Source organism: Monodon monoceros, unplaced genomic scaffold (genome assembly GCF_005190385.1).
Source record: "Monodon monoceros isolate NGI ecotype Baffin Bay Population unplaced genomic scaffold, NGI_Narwhal_1 Super_Scaffold_2, whole genome shotgun sequence".
NCBI lineage: Eukaryota > Metazoa > Chordata > Mammalia > Artiodactyla > Monodontidae > Monodon > Monodon monoceros.
Genome location: NW_021703776.1, coordinates 53,398,124 through 53,413,659, shown reverse-complemented (window position 1 = coordinate 53,413,659; position 15,536 = coordinate 53,398,124). Strand labels below are relative to the sequence as shown.

At 36.9% G+C, this 15,536-nt stretch overlaps 1 protein-coding gene across 8 annotated transcripts in view; it reads left to right on the top strand.

The window, feature by feature from the left end:
- The window catches only part of ADAM22 (ADAM metallopeptidase domain 22), a 250,350-nt gene that overhangs the window by 195,294 nt on the left and 39,520 nt on the right, over positions 1 to 15,536 (top strand). For all 8 annotated transcript variants that reach the window (XM_029233349.1, XM_029233348.1, XM_029233352.1 and 5 more), the window contains 7 exons: positions 898 to 948; positions 1,173 to 1,236; positions 2,842 to 2,947; positions 5,223 to 5,342; positions 9,116 to 9,284; positions 12,264 to 12,378; positions 14,769 to 14,859. In XM_029233349.1, the coding sequence (XP_029089182.1) occupies positions 898 to 948; positions 1,173 to 1,236; positions 2,842 to 2,947; positions 5,223 to 5,342; positions 9,116 to 9,284; positions 12,264 to 12,378; positions 14,769 to 14,859 (716 nt within the window). The remainder of the gene's footprint in view (positions 1 to 897; positions 949 to 1,172; positions 1,237 to 2,841; positions 2,948 to 5,222; positions 5,343 to 9,115; positions 9,285 to 12,263; positions 12,379 to 14,768; positions 14,860 to 15,536) is intronic.

The following is a 15,536-nucleotide window of genomic DNA, read 5'->3' as shown; positions in this document are numbered from 1 at the left end:
GGACACGGGTTTGTGCCCCGGTCCGGGAAGATCCCACATGCTGCGGAGCGGCTGGGCCCGTGAGCCATGGCCGCTGAGCCTGCGCGTCCAGAGCCTGTGCTCCGCAACGGGAGAGGCCACAGCAGTGAGAGGCCCGCGTACCGCAAAAAAAAAAAAAAAAAAATCGCATTTTGTAGAAAATGGTAGAGGAAAAAAATGTACCAAAATATAAAAAATAGTTGTCTTTGGGTGGTAGGAAAATGAGAGACTTTAATTTTTCCTACTTTTTCACATTTTCTAACTTTTCTCAAATGAGTATGTAATTACTATAATGCTAGAAAAGAGGTATAATAAATTTAAAAATTACACTCTGTTTCTATCCACATAAGAATGCTTTGCAGTCTTTTCTGCAATTGCTACAAGGAAAGAAAAGGGGGTGGGTGGTCTCTAAAGCATGTCTTTTTCTAACATGTCCAGGGTAGACCTTTGCTTGAGAGTCATTTTAAGTGTAAGGGCGATGTTACTTCTCATGGTGAAAAAGAGGAAACCATACCTATGGCTCCATCTGTTGTCATCTTCCTTGCTTTTGTCTTGTGCTCTTGTTTTTCTTGCTCTGAGGAATAGTGTGTCTGTGTAAGTTAGCTGAGTCATTGCTGTCAGTTCTTTTTATTTGTAAATAAGGATTTACAAATCAACTACTTTTGCCTCTGGTAGATCCATATTTTTAGGGGAAAGTGCACCAATTGTTACATTTCCTTTTGATTTCTCTTGATCTTGTTTGTTTTTATTTTCAGATGGTTTGGGAGACTACCCTATATTATCAGACTTTATTTTTAAAATGAAAATATTTATAAAGGGATTAGCTCATCTTGATATTTTGCTGTGCATTTGGTTCATACTTCTGTTTTCTATTCCTAGTGTGCCCCCAATATTCATAAGATGGATGGTTATTCATGTGATGGTGTCCAGGTAAGTTACTTCATCTTTACCTAAATGTTTCATGTGTACCAGCATGAAAGAAATACTGAAGTCTTATCAAAGTAGGAAGATCATATCAAATGTTTTGTAATCAACTCTGAAGATAAAAGGCCTTTATAATACTCATCTACTAGTTTTCCTAGTCATATTTACTTTTTCAGTTATCTGACAGAAGGGGACATCGTTTCGCTAATGGGTATGCTTTTCCATTTTAGGGAATTTGCTTTGGAGGAAGATGTAAAACCAGGGATAGACAATGCAAATACATCTGGGGGCAAAGTGAGTAAATAGTATGGCTTGATCCTTTTCAAAGTATGGTATCTGGCCCAAAGACATGTGAGCTGGAAATAATTTTTCAACTACTTTATGACTAGGGGATTTTCAAAGCCACTGCAGGTCTTAGCAGGGGCACTTTTGTGGAAATTAGAGAAAAGCACCTTCTTTGAGAAGATACAGCTCCGTACCTCTTGGCTAGCTGGCAGTGTCTTTGGACAGAAAGTGTCTTTGCTTCCAGGCAGGTAAAGTCCACTATAGTGCATGCAGCTTGGAGAATAGAGCAAACCTGGGTTTTAGCTCCTCTTATGCTGCCTTTAGTATCCTTAGGCAAAACCCATCAACCACATGGAATGGACATGGACCCTTGGATAAGAACTGTAGCATTTCAGCTAGAATTGCTTTTTCTTCCTTAACGCTCTTTCTTAAACTCCAGCTGGTTTTCCTAGTTATAGGTGAATTTCTGCTGAGGTATTTCTGCCATATCATAAAGATATTTTAATGTTATTTCTTTCAAAATTCATCAGATTTTCAGAGGGAAACATATAACATTTATATCTAAAACATATTTAACTTGAATGTATATTTAAATGTGATATATTTTCCAGAAGTATTACTGGCCCTTTTGAAAGCAGTTTTTGTTTTAAACTCTTCCAAGAGATGATTTGTATTAGAAAGCAAGCTATAAATATAATGATAATCCTTAATTGTCACAAACAGTGGCTATAATCCTTTTGGGAGGGGAAGTGTATGCTCTCTTTGGAACAATTAGAGAAACATGGGGATGGGAGAAAAATTTAGTTATGTAGGTTTATGCTCTGGACAAAGAAATATGGTTTGTGCTTCTTCCCCTTAAGAAAAATTAGTGGCTGACAGCAAGAAGTAGGAAAAGAAACTACCAATATAATTAGTTTAAAATATATCTATATATACATACCGACAATCATCTTTGATTAGTTTGCAAAAGTCGTTTTGATCTAACTCTTGGATGGCTCCATCTATCAACCTTGGCTTTAGCAAAAATAATCCTGACAAAGATGCTGACATGACTTAAAAATGTTATTTGACTTTCAGAGATTTAACCGGAATTCAAGTTTGTTTAAAAGTAGAGTAACATTTTTCGATAGCTGTTAAGAATTAATAAACAAGGTGGAAATACTGCTGTTTTTTGAATCTTTAATTATAGTACATCACTCGTTTAATAAAATTGTCTTTATGATTCATAAAAGTTGCTGAGTGAGAAATTCATGCTTTATATTTGGCACTGAGATTAAAGCATTGAGTATTTATTCAATGAAATATTTGGTAGCATCTTCCCCTAATGACTGGCCAAATTCTGAGGAGTGTTGTTCTTAGAACCTATAGCCTGAGTCCTGTCAAAGATCTAAATAGATTTGTTTTCCAAGTTTCAAAGGAGCAGTTGTGAAAAATGTACCTGAGTGATGGATGCTTTTGATATAGGGAACTCTTGTGAACCATAGCTACAATTTTTGGAATTGATAACATTGTAGTGAAGGAGAGTCCTTCGTGCGTGTTTTCCCCTTACTGCAGACATGCTGAACAACTCATGTGGTGTATCTCTCACTGATAGAAAACTCTATTCTGCTTCAGAGGTGACAGCATCAGACAAATACTGCTATGAGAAACTGAATATTGAAGGCACCGAGAAGGGTAACTGTGGGAAAGACAAAGACACATGGATACAGTGCAACAAACGGTGAGATGGAGAAATTAGCTAGAGTTTATACCTCAGTTGCAGGCACTACTTTTTGAACGACCAGGACTTTCCTGTTTTCTGCATCCTGTAAAGCATTCTTTTCACCTCATCTCTTCCCACAGTTCCAGCATCGCCATTGCAGAAAGCTCCCAAATCTTAACACGCGTTCTGACCTCTCCCCTAAGGCTCAGGCCATGCCTATAGCTGCCTCAGGACTTTCTCACCTAGAAGACACCTGTCAGCATCTCAAAGGCAACAAAAATTAAAGCCAACAGAATATGTCCTCAGTGCTGGTAGATTGAATTAACTGGCTCTGACTTTTATAAAGGCCTATTTTTGCCAAAGGTCTTAATATCTCACTCTCCTTCTGTTTAGAAGCCTCAGGGTGATCCCTGATGCCACCTGCCCTCTGGCTCCTTGTCCAAATGCCAAATCATGTTCATTATTCTCTTTTACTCCTCTACCCTTTGTCTTTAATTCATCCCTTCATTTCTACTTCTATTGTATTACCCCAACTAAGACCTATATCAACTCTACAACTATTACAAAAGCCTGTTACTAGTTTTCAATGCCAGCAGTCTCTAGCATGCTCCCATCAGAATAATCTTTTCCTGAATCTTTTTGACCATGTCAAAAATTCTTTGTTCAAATTTCACTGGTTCCACATACCTAATTAATAGTAAGAATAATACCCAACATCTATTGAATGCGCACTATGCGTTAAGCACTGTATTACACTTTACATAAGTTATATCATCTAATCTTTATGGCAGTTTGCCCTGTTTTATGGAGGAGAAAACTGAGACACAGTTAATTAATTTGACCAGGGTCATGTAACTAGGATATAACAGAAGCAGAATTAGAATTCAGCAGTCTGATTTTAGAGCTCCCTCTTAACCACTTTGCTGAATGTCGTACTGTCTTGCTTAACAAACAAAATCGAACCTTAGCTTGGCTCTGTACCTCTTCCTCAATTTGGCCCCAACCTACATATTTTGTTTTTTCTGCTCTTCCAAAGTCTAGCAAACCTGGCTATTTCTAATACATTTTATTGTCCTACCTCCACGCCTGTGCGTGTGCTATTCATTCCTTAGGAAGCACCCTCTATACTCACTCCTTTACCAGCCAAAAATTTAGCCATCCTCAAAGCCCCGCTTGGACAATACTCTCTCTGTAAATTATTTCTGGATTTACTCTGGAAATAAATCCTCTCCCTATTCTCCACTGAACTCCCACAGCCCTTTGTACTATTTTTATGGCCCTTTTTGCCAGCTCTATGTTTTATAATTGTTTAATGTATATGATTCTCTTCTCATCCAGAGTATAATTTCCTTGGGGATAAAAATCATGTCTAATTTTTTTATATATCCTAAAGTATTTAGTAAACTCCAACAAAAAAATGTTCAGTGCATATCTCTTCTATGTTAAGAAAGCATTTTCATTTATGATATAATAAAATGATGATATAACTTCAAAAATATATTTTTCAAGAATGAAATAATACATATTTTTCTGTGTTGGTGATAGATACAAGTCTTAATTTTTCTCTTTTTCTATCTGATAAAGCCTAATATTTCCATATATAGTCTTGCTGGCCCGCTAATCAGTCTTTGTAAGATATTTATTAGAACATGTGTTTATCATTATTCTATTAACAATTAAAATGTGTTAAATATAGAGAATAAGTAAGATAGTATTTAGCACAAGTGAAAATATTTTACAAGTTAAACTAGAATTGTATGTGATAGCTGGGGGAGTAGTGACATATATTGAAAAAGGGATCATGAGCCTATGTTGTTGAGAATCTACAAAGTATATGAAATGTGTAATCTCTTCTTTAATTCTGGTGCCACAGGTTGAAGAAAGCACTGTATTCTAAAAGAATACTCATCCAAAGATCATTCATTCACTTATCAAATATTTTTATAAATGTTTTAGTATATCCAGTGATGTGTTATGGGGAAAGAGATTCGGATATAAAAAAAGTCTATTTCATGGGTAATTTCCTTTAGATAAATACTAAATGGACAGTAAAGGAAAGACTAGAACACAGTTGGGATTTTGGTGCATCAACAAGAGTTTCAGAGAAGACACTTTTTAAAGCAGGGGTAAACTAATTTGAGCTCATTTTATTTTGCTTATAATTGGAGGAAATAGTATAGTTGATAAAAAAACAAATGCTAAAATTAGATAAGGTTATTGTTCTAACTTTACAGGATTTGTTATGTCTTTGGAGAAAGAAGTAAAGTAAATACTTCATACTTTTTTGACACAGGGATGTGCTTTGTGGTTACCTTTTGTGTACGAACATTGGTAATATCCCGAGGCTTGGAGAACTCGATGGTGAAATCACATCTACTTTAGTTGTACAGCAGGCAAGAACATTAAACTGCAGGTAATGGTCTAACCATTCTATGAGAACATTAGTCATCTTATTTCCCAGGAATGTAGCTTAGGATCACTTCTGTTTTCAGTCCATGTGTATGTTAGTAAGATGAAATGGACTCTGGTCCATAGAGGTGATGAAGGAAATCCTGACAGAAAAGATATGAAAAGAAGAGAATTAGTTGACTGCGGAATGTTATATGGTGGCTAGAGTTATGTTTAATTGGTCAGTAAAATCTTTCAGGGTTTAGTTTGCATTTCATTCTTACTAAGGGAAATGAGAGAGGATTTCTGGGTAAAATCAGTAGATTAAATATATGCATCTTCTTTTGCTCCCTTCTGAAATCCCACTAAAATGACACCAAATGGATCTTTTTTAGAATTCATTTATCCACAGGGAAGCAGAGAAAGGGAGGGGAAACAACAGCAACAAAATTTTGGAACGTGGAGAGCAAATAGATGTGTGGTAGATGATTATCAAAACTAAGAAAGACAAATATACGATATCGCTTATATGTGGAATCTAAAAAAAGGGTACAAATGAACTTATTTGCAAAAGAGAAGTAGAGTCACAGATGTAGAAAACAAACTTATGGTTACCAGGGGGTAAGAGGGAGAGGAGGGATAAATCGGGAGACTGGGGTTGACATATACATGCTACTATATATAAAAAATAGAGGGCTTCCCTGGTGGCATAGTGGTTGGGAGTCCGCCTGCCGATGCAGGGGACACGGGTTCGTGCCCTGGTCCGGGAGGATCCCACATGCCGCAGAGCAGCTGGACCCGTGAGCCATGGCCGCTGAGCCTGTGCGTCCGGAGCCTGTGCTCCACAATGGGAGAGGCCCCAACAGTGAGAGGCCCGCATACCGCCAAAAAAAAAAAAAAAAAAGAAAACTAATAAGAACCTACTATATAGCACAGAGAACTCTACTCAATACTCTGTAATGGCCCATATGGGAAAAGAATCTAAAAAAGAGTGGACATATGTATATGTATAACTGATTCACTTTGCTGTACACTAACACAACATTGTAAATCAACCGTACACCAATAAAAATTAAAAATAAAATAAAATAGGTAAACAACAACAACAAACAAACAAACAAAAACTAAGAAAGCTGAAGTCCTAAGTCAGTAATGGGGAAAACCAAGAAATAACCCAATACATACTGTCAGTCCCGAAAAGCTCAAAAATGGGCAGTGTCATCTACTTCTGGAAGAGGGAGTAAACGAGTTGGAGATTGGGAAAGGATCTAAAATAAAGAAGATAGGTGAAGTCTGTTAGAGAAGCTGCTAGATCCACAGATTGCTTCCCTGACTCAGCTAAACTGGGGATTGCCCACCCTCCCATAAAAGATTTGAGCGTTACAGTCTGCAAAAAATAAAACAGAAGGTTTCCAAACTGAAGGACAGCAGGAAATATCAATATCAGATTTGTATAGAAGTGGTCCAGCCTCATTGGTATTCAGTCAGAAAGTCCTAGAATTTCTCATCATCTGTCTGGTTCCCCAACTCAAATATGAGCAGATTATCAGATTTGTGAAGAAACTCTAACATGAAAAAAGAGAGAGAGAGGGAGAGAAACCAACAACAGAAAATACAGCAACCAGCTATCAACATTTATCAGAGATAAGACATTTCTATCATGAAACAAGAATAGAGTGCTATTTTTAAAAATGAGGAACATTAAGAAAAGAAAAGAAAGGCTGTTGGAAATTAAAAACACGATGGCAGAAATTAAATTCAATAGTTGAAATTATCTCCCAGAAAATAGGGCAAAGAGGGAAAGAAGGGGAACATAGAGCAAAGCGCCCCATTTTGGAATGGAAATAATAAAGAACAGAGAAAACAGCAGGGAGGAAATTAGCAATGAGTACCTCCAAAAGAATTATCTAGAACTGCTGGACTTGAATTTCCATATTGCCAGGCTCACCAAGTGCAAGGTGCAATGAGCGAAATTAGAGACACATCAAAACTTATCGTTAGGAAATTTCAGAACCTTAGGACAAAGAAAAAGATCCCAACTGTTTCCAGAGAGGAAAGGAAGAAAGGATCAGGCATTAGAATGGTTTAGGGTCTATCAGCAAGAGCCCTGGGATCCAGAAGACAATGGAGAAAATGATTTCCAAACTAGAATTCTGTACCCAGGCAAAATATGAATCAAGTGTGAGGGTAGAAAATAAAGTCACATTTAAATACGCAAGTTTCCCCCGAGTTTACTCCCCTATGTCCTTTCTCAGGAAGCTATTAGAAATTGTGCTGCACCAAAATGAAGAATTAAACTAAGAAAGAAACACAGGGAATTTAGGAAACAAGATACTCACCATGGAAAGAGATATGGCAATCCTCCAATGAATCGTGAGGGGAAATCCAAGATGTCCAGCTCTGAACCATTTACAGGAGCGGAGCCAACCAAATCAGATAGGAGCAGAGGAAACTTCAGGTGGAAACTCCAGGAGAGATTATTTCAGGAAGGTGAACTGATGTTCAGACACATCTTAAGTGGAGATTTTGGCAGCAGAATTGGACTAATTTTGAGGTAATGATACTTCAACAAACAAATAAGAGACTTGCTAATCTGAGGGAAAACAAAAAGGTGTACAAGTAAAAGAAAGGGGTTTAATTATGGCGTACTGTATCACTCAACTAAATAACATTTACATAATCATAATAATGCACAATTTGTTATTGATTTAACTATCGATCAACAAAATATGTGATGGAAGGTAGGGGAGAGATGAATTCTCAAATTCCATAGAGGGAAGTCAACTGATAATACTTAAAATGGAAAAATTAAAAATAGTGATACAAACTCATTATTTAAAGATATGTACATAAAAAACAAATGAGTCAATTAAGAGTAGAAACTGGTTTCCTTCAGGGAGGGATATACGGAGCAGTAGGGGGCAGTGGATCGCTTTATTGCATTTTAAAAACCAATTTGTCTCTATGTGCATGCATAATTTTGCTAAAAATAAAAGAATGGAGATTTTTATAGTAGCACTGACATGGTACCATATGCATAAATTGATTATAAATATACATTTTCAGTTCCCATCCTGCTTATTTAATTTATTTGTTTTTATCCTGTTTATTTTTTATTCCTGCATAATATGTGGGCTTGCTATTTTAAATAGCTGTTGCAGTAGTATAGTCTTCTCAAATATACAGTTGATCCTTGAACAACACTGGTTTGAACTATGAGGGTCCACTTTTACGTGGATTTTTTTCAACAAATATGTGCTACAGCACTATACAACTCCCCATTGGTTGAATCTGTGGACGTGGAACTTGGATTTCCGACTGCGGGGAGGGGTGGCACTCCGAAACCCCACATCGTTCAAAGGTCAGCTGTAATTTGTTAATAGAACAATCTTTTTTGGGAAATGTAAACCCAAACCAAAAATTCTCATCCTTGTTTGAAATATATTTGACATCTTGAAACCTACTTATTTATCAAGTCAAATGCTAGTAATAATGGCTTACTTGACTTGTACGTGGTAGCCAAGGCAAAATGATAAAGCCATTTCAATTCAGGCCCTTGTTATAATAATTATGTTTAAATCTTAAGATATATCAATATCTCTGAAAGGAATTAGATCAAAAGATTCAATTGCTGTCTCCATTTAAAGGTTGAAAATGTTTATGCTACTGTTTTTTATTAGATAATAAAAAGAAAATAGAGAAAGTGATATTGCCTACTTTTAAGTTTTTAAGCATGTTCTCAAGATGAATGTGAATTCACGGAATCCCATTTTCTTTTTGCTCTCCATTTATTTTTAGTGGTGGGCATGTTAAGCTTGACGAAGATGTAGACCTTGGCTATGTGGAAGATGGGACACCTTGTGGTCCCCAAATGATGTGCTTAGAACACAGGTGTCTTCCTGTGGCTTCCTTCAACTTTAGTACTTGTTTAAGCACTAAAGAAGGCACTGTTTGTTCAGGAAATGGAGTAAGTATTCAGTACCTCACCATGGGGAACTATTCAGTCCTTTTATATCACAGAAACAGACAAGACCCTAAACTGCTTATTTCTGTAATAATCTAAAACATGCTTGTCCATGTTTCTCTAGCTGGTATGTGAACCGTCATGTGGTCATAGTCCTTTGAATATGTCTGCCGTGTAATCTGTGAAAGCCTGGGAATAAGAAAAACTTTAATGTTCCTAACCAAATTCTTTCATCTTCCTCTCCTATTAGGTTAAATTGATCTTTAATATAATGCTTGTTTTCTACAAGTGACTTAGGAGACAAATTTTAACAAACTATAATGGGATAAAAAAGGGAGTGCAAAGCAGGGGCAATGGCCACAATATTTAACAACTGGTATGACCCAGGCACTGACTGGTTAGAACAGACCATAAGTAACTGCCTTGGCCACAACAGTAGGTACCAGCTGAGAATAACTTCTAGAAATAGAAGCAGAATAATTAAGGAAATGTTTCTCAGAAATAAATGGAAAGAATGGTGGTATTTAAAAGACCAAATTCTATACGTTAAGTCATATATCTGATAATGTAGGTCCTATATAAGTAAGTTTATAGGTTAAATAAACATGCTCTATTAGTGATTCCAGTTTTGACATTTTCAGTTAGGAATTCATACACTAACAAACACTTCCTGTTCTTTTTCTTTTGGCATGTGCTATGATTTTCTTTTTATTCTCCTTCTGGATTCTTTGCTTAAACTGGTTATACTATCCAGTTGAGGTAAAGGACCCCTGTCCTGGAATTGTAAGCTTTCAATCCTGGTCATTCCATGTATATCCCTAAGGGATATGCCAAGAATTTCCTTAAGGAGGTATTAGTAATTGTTACTTTTTGCCAAAGGATAGGGATTCTGATGGCACAGGAGAATAGAGAAGACATATAGTAAGTTGTTCTGCTCCTATAAAAAGATCTGCTAAGTCTTCTTTCCTTAATAATGAAGAGGATGCTAGGGAGAGATGCTTTTTGGGGGGATGGAAGAAAAGAATAATGGAATTCTTTCTTGATCATTATGCTAATGAATAACTGTATCTTATTCATCTAGAAGTCCTGAGTGTGAAGCACAGTTGTGTCAATTAACTATTTGTTTAAGGAATGAGTAAATGAGTGATAGACACAAGTAAATCAGGTGGCAAATAGCATCCAATAATTTTTAATAATTATGCATAATTATTATAAAGGTTATAGTCTATGTATTTTTAATATAACTCTGTATATGTGACAGAAATTAAAATGAGAAATACAGTAGATATTCTCTATATAGTATACATCATGTAGGTTAAGAGTATGGGCTTGGAATCAGTCTGAGTTTAAATCCCAGCTCTACTCCTTACTAACTGGGTGAGATTGGGCAAACTACTTAGCCTCTCTGTGACTCACTTTCTTCCTCTGTAAAATGGGAATAATAATATTGCCTAGATTACAGGATTGTTGTGAAGAATCAATGAATTAACACCTGTAACTTATATGTAATACTTAAAACGATCCTTGTGACATAGTGAGTGTCCAATAACATTAGCTATGACTGGTTTTATTATGATCATCGTACATCGGTGTCACTGTTCTTGTCACTATGTCACTGGTGCTGTTGTATGATATGGAAACATACTTGGAGAAACCAGTTGGCCTCGTTATGGTCTGTTGAAAAGATAGTGGTGAAGTGGGGTCTCAAACCCAGGCCTTTTTTTTTCTTCCTGCATGTTTGTTAACTGCAGAAATTTGCTAATCTGAATTAATTTGAAATCTGCACTTTGTTAATCATATTTTATACTTACATTTAGATCTGCATGTATGTTGTCTTCTGGCAAATTCAAGCAGACAAAAGACAAACCTATCCAGTCAAAATCTGTCTCCTGAAGCGCTTCTCTGATCTTAACCCTAACTGAATTCTCTCCTACTTCTCACTCCTTTCAAAGTTGCTTTGAATCATAGGACCTTAGGTATAGATTCTGTTTCCTGGATATATAAATGAAGACATTATTGTCTGATAACTTTTAAAAATTTGGTGCCATTTTATGTGAATTTTTTTCCTGGGTTCTGTTTGAGGGAATTCTCAGTTTCCATGACCCTGAGGTAGCTAATCTCTAGAGCTTGGGCTGAGGTGCCCAGGTTACAGTTTTGTGAAGCTTTCTTCTCAGACCACTGCAAAGCCTCAGGCCTCCCCTCTTCTTTGTCAGATTTCTCTTTATCTCATCTGCTTCCTAAAAGATGAATAAAATTTTGGTATAAAGATCCTTTCTTTAGAAGAAAGAAAACTTTAGGGACTTCCCTGGTGGCGCAGTGGTTAAGAATACGCCTGCTGGTGCAGGGGACACAGGTTCAAACCCTGGTCTGGGAAAATCCCACATGCCGTGGAGCAACTAGGCCCATGCACCACAACTGCTGAGCCCACACGCCACAACTGCTGAAGCCCATGCGCCTAGAGCCTGTGCTCCGCAACAAGAGAAGCCACCTCAGTGAGACGCCTGCACACCGCAACAAGGAGCAGCCCCCGCTCGCCGCAACTAGAGAGAAGCCCACGCGCAGCAACAAAGACCCAACGCAGCCAAAAATAAATAAACTTATTTTAAAAGAAGAAGAAGAAGAAGAAAGAAACCTTTGTATTGGATAATTGGCAAATGATTATAATTCTGCTTAGTTTTTTAAATCTCCCTCATAAAATTTGAGTTAATGAAATTCAAACCAATTATTTCATTGATTTTTGTTTTAGACGTATAAATTCATTCCTCTGTTAAAATTCACTGTACCCTCTGGGTCAACTGTTGATCTCTAGAAAATATTTTTTTAAGTACTTGAGTAAGATATAAAGTAGTAGTAGGAAGAAAGTACCAATAAATTTTCAGGCCCATCAAATTCTAGGCATATAATAATTAGAAATTAATGTTTATTTTTCATGCCTCTGCACCAGAGACTTGGCATTGACTCTAGATTGATTTTGGATTTCAGGTTTGCAGTAATGAGCTGAAGTGTGTGTGTAACAGACACTGGGTAGGTGAGGACTGCAGCACTTACTTCCCTTACAATGATGATGCAAAGGCTGGCATTACTCTGTCTGGCAATGGTAGGTACTTAATTTGGTCCCATTATGTTGTCGTTATGCACAAGGAAGGAGAAAACTGCTCTTCTGAAAGTTTCATTTCGATTATTCTTATATAACTCAAATATAAGTTAAATCCACATAATAATGAATTACAATATACACTTGGGGCCCATATTATGAAACTGATTGTTTCCATTAACTTGTAATGATATGAAATATTGAATATAACTTAGTCACCTGATTTAGCTGGATCTTGTCCTATATCAGACGGAGATTTTCCAAGTATTGTACTCATTTGGTGCTGACAACAAACCCTACCATTTCTTTTCAATGAAGAAAGTAGTCAAAATTCTTAAGTGTCTTATTTTATATTTTATATATTTTATATGTTTATATATTGGGACTGAATAAATGAGGAAAAATTGGAATTGATTTTAAAATATTTTGTTGACTTTAATATTCTTTCTTAAAGAACCTCATCTATATTCAACTCTAGTTCTGTAGCCTGAACTGTAGGTAATTCTAGAAGTAGTAACCTTGGCCAAGGTGCCTGGAAGGGGTTCGACATGTGTAACAAACAGTGGGTGCAGTTCTAAAAGCTAGAGTGGCCCAAATGGAGAAGTAGAAATTAAATGCAGATAGATACCTTGGAGATGAATGTCCCCTTTTAAACTATTTTTATCATTTTGTTATTGAGTATTCTTCTGCATAAAATAATGCTGAAATCCTGACGTCCATTCACCTCCAAAGAATGAGAAAATGATTATTTTCATTCTAATCATCCATACAGGTTAAACATCTTAGCCAATGTGACTTTAATAATGAAACTCACAGAATGATTAGCGTTTTGGCATCCTCAGTCTTGGCAATAGTAGTGTGGTTCCAGCAGTTAATACAGAGATGAAGCTATTCACGTCTGGATTTAAGTAACTCGTCGAAAGTCATACCATTGCTTAGAAGTAATCAGGAATAGCATTCAGGTTTATTGATCCCTGTTAAATCCCTGGAAGCAAAGGAAGGGTAGACAGATAGGCTAGGTCTTAGAGTAGGAAAATCCCAATGTCCCGGGGTGCATCTGTACCCACCCATCCCACAGAAGACCTGGGCAGAGTGGAGTTGGCCAGTCTCCTAGATGCCCGAGCCATGCTATCCCCCGTGACTACTGAGGGCTCCCAGATAGGGAGGCTGCCATTTCTGTCATGGGGAATTGGAATCTGCTCCAGTCACCCATGATTACTGACCTTTGATGTCCAGAAGGACTCCTCAGGAGTGCAGCAGACAATGAGATGTATGAGCTGCTCTGGGTGAGAGCCCTGAAATTTAACATGGGGTATAAGTCATTATCAGCAAAACTGGTCTCCTGGTATCAGAGCCAGGCCTTTTCTGCTCTTGGGCTCTCACTTGCACTTGTTGTCCAGGCCTTTGACTCACTGGGCCGCTCTCACTGCTGTGATCCCTTAAGGATTGCAGCGCAGCCTGCCTGACAGTGGATGCTGCCAGACACAACAGTGCCATTGCCCAGTCCTGAGCTCCAGCCCTGCCCTGGCCTCCTGTTAGTCTGGTGTAGCCTCGCTCTCACACCTCACCAGCACCAACCTCCAGCTCACCAGACTCTGTCTTACCTTTGGTTTTTCCTTCTCTAGGATGCCACAGCCATTACTGTCAAGACTGGGAACTACAGTCTTCTATCATCTACACCACCTGAGCCCTGATTCTGTTCATCTGTAGGCATGTTTTCCCCCTTTAGAAGCTTATATTTACGTAGACAAAATAAGGACCTTACACTGGTTGTCAAAATGGAGTGATAGGAACAACAGCGTTTCTAGAATTTCTGAGAAAGAGGTCAGGGTCAAAAAGAACATGGATTTCTAAATATTCCTCCCCAGAGGATGCTATGCTATATGGTGATACAGTAGTATCACCCCTCCTTTCTTCCCCTTAACTTTACTCTTCTTTCTTTTAGTTCAATGACCTTATTATATTTTCCAGAAAAATACATGGAAAATAAAACTGTGCAAAATGCACTTGGACAAGAATTAACAGGGAACATACAGAAATAACTATTTATTTTAAAAAAACAATTGATATGGATTGCTAAGTTATGGTCGATTTTTCTTCCCTTGAAAAATACCTACTTTTAATTTCAAGGTATATATGAATATCAGATCATTGTCATACACCTGAAAGTAATATAATGTTATGTGTCAGTTATATCTGAATAAATAAATAAAATTTGAAAAAAAAAGTTCTCTAAAATTAAAACTGTATAAAGAAAAAAATACCCACTTTATAAAACAAATAATGTTATTAGTGTGATGATTACAGATCTGGAGAATAAAGTTCCTGAAAGAATTTTATATCAAAATTTCAATTATATACACTGATCTTCATTGTTTCTTTTTTCCCCCCAGGTGTTGCTGGTACCAATATTATAATAGGCATAATTGCTGGCACCATTTTAGTGCTGGCCCTCATATTAGGAATAACTGCATGGGGCTATAAGTAAGTGAAATGGCTCAGTATGTTACTGTCAAACTATACTTTAAAATATTTATCTAAACGAATTAAACATCTAGAAAGTTTTGTATCATTGGATAAATATACCTGCAGTGAAAATAAGTCTGGCTCAATATTCAATCAATGATTATTCTTGGCATGATTAGAGGTAATAATAATTTATCATTTTTTAGATTTTGAGATAACTCCCTTCTATTCTAAAAATACTGAGTATTTCTTAAAACCATTGCATGAAGTAAAATCAGTCTAAATCGTGTCTCATACAAAGGCCATGTTGGTTTGCTCTTTAGTGATGCAGGCTCTCTTGACTTAAACCCATTCCCCCAAATCTAGGCAAGATAGTGAATTAGAGAGCATAGCGCTTTAATAACAAAGGTCATATCAACAAGAACAACAGCAGGATCTGCTCCTGAGTGCTTTCACTGTGGCCATGCATCCTGCAAAGAGCAAAACCTCTCCACAGCCAGTATGAAGGAGGCATTGTTATTTGTTACATATGTGGGTGTTTTTGTGTGAAGAAAAAACTCCTCAGAGATGTAATTTGTTAAAAATGAAATTCAACTATAAGTTACAACTTTTAGAAACCTAATTCTTAAGCTTCAAAGTTCAACTTACAATTTTTTGGTTCTATTGATAAACTTGAAAAAGTTACACATTTTATA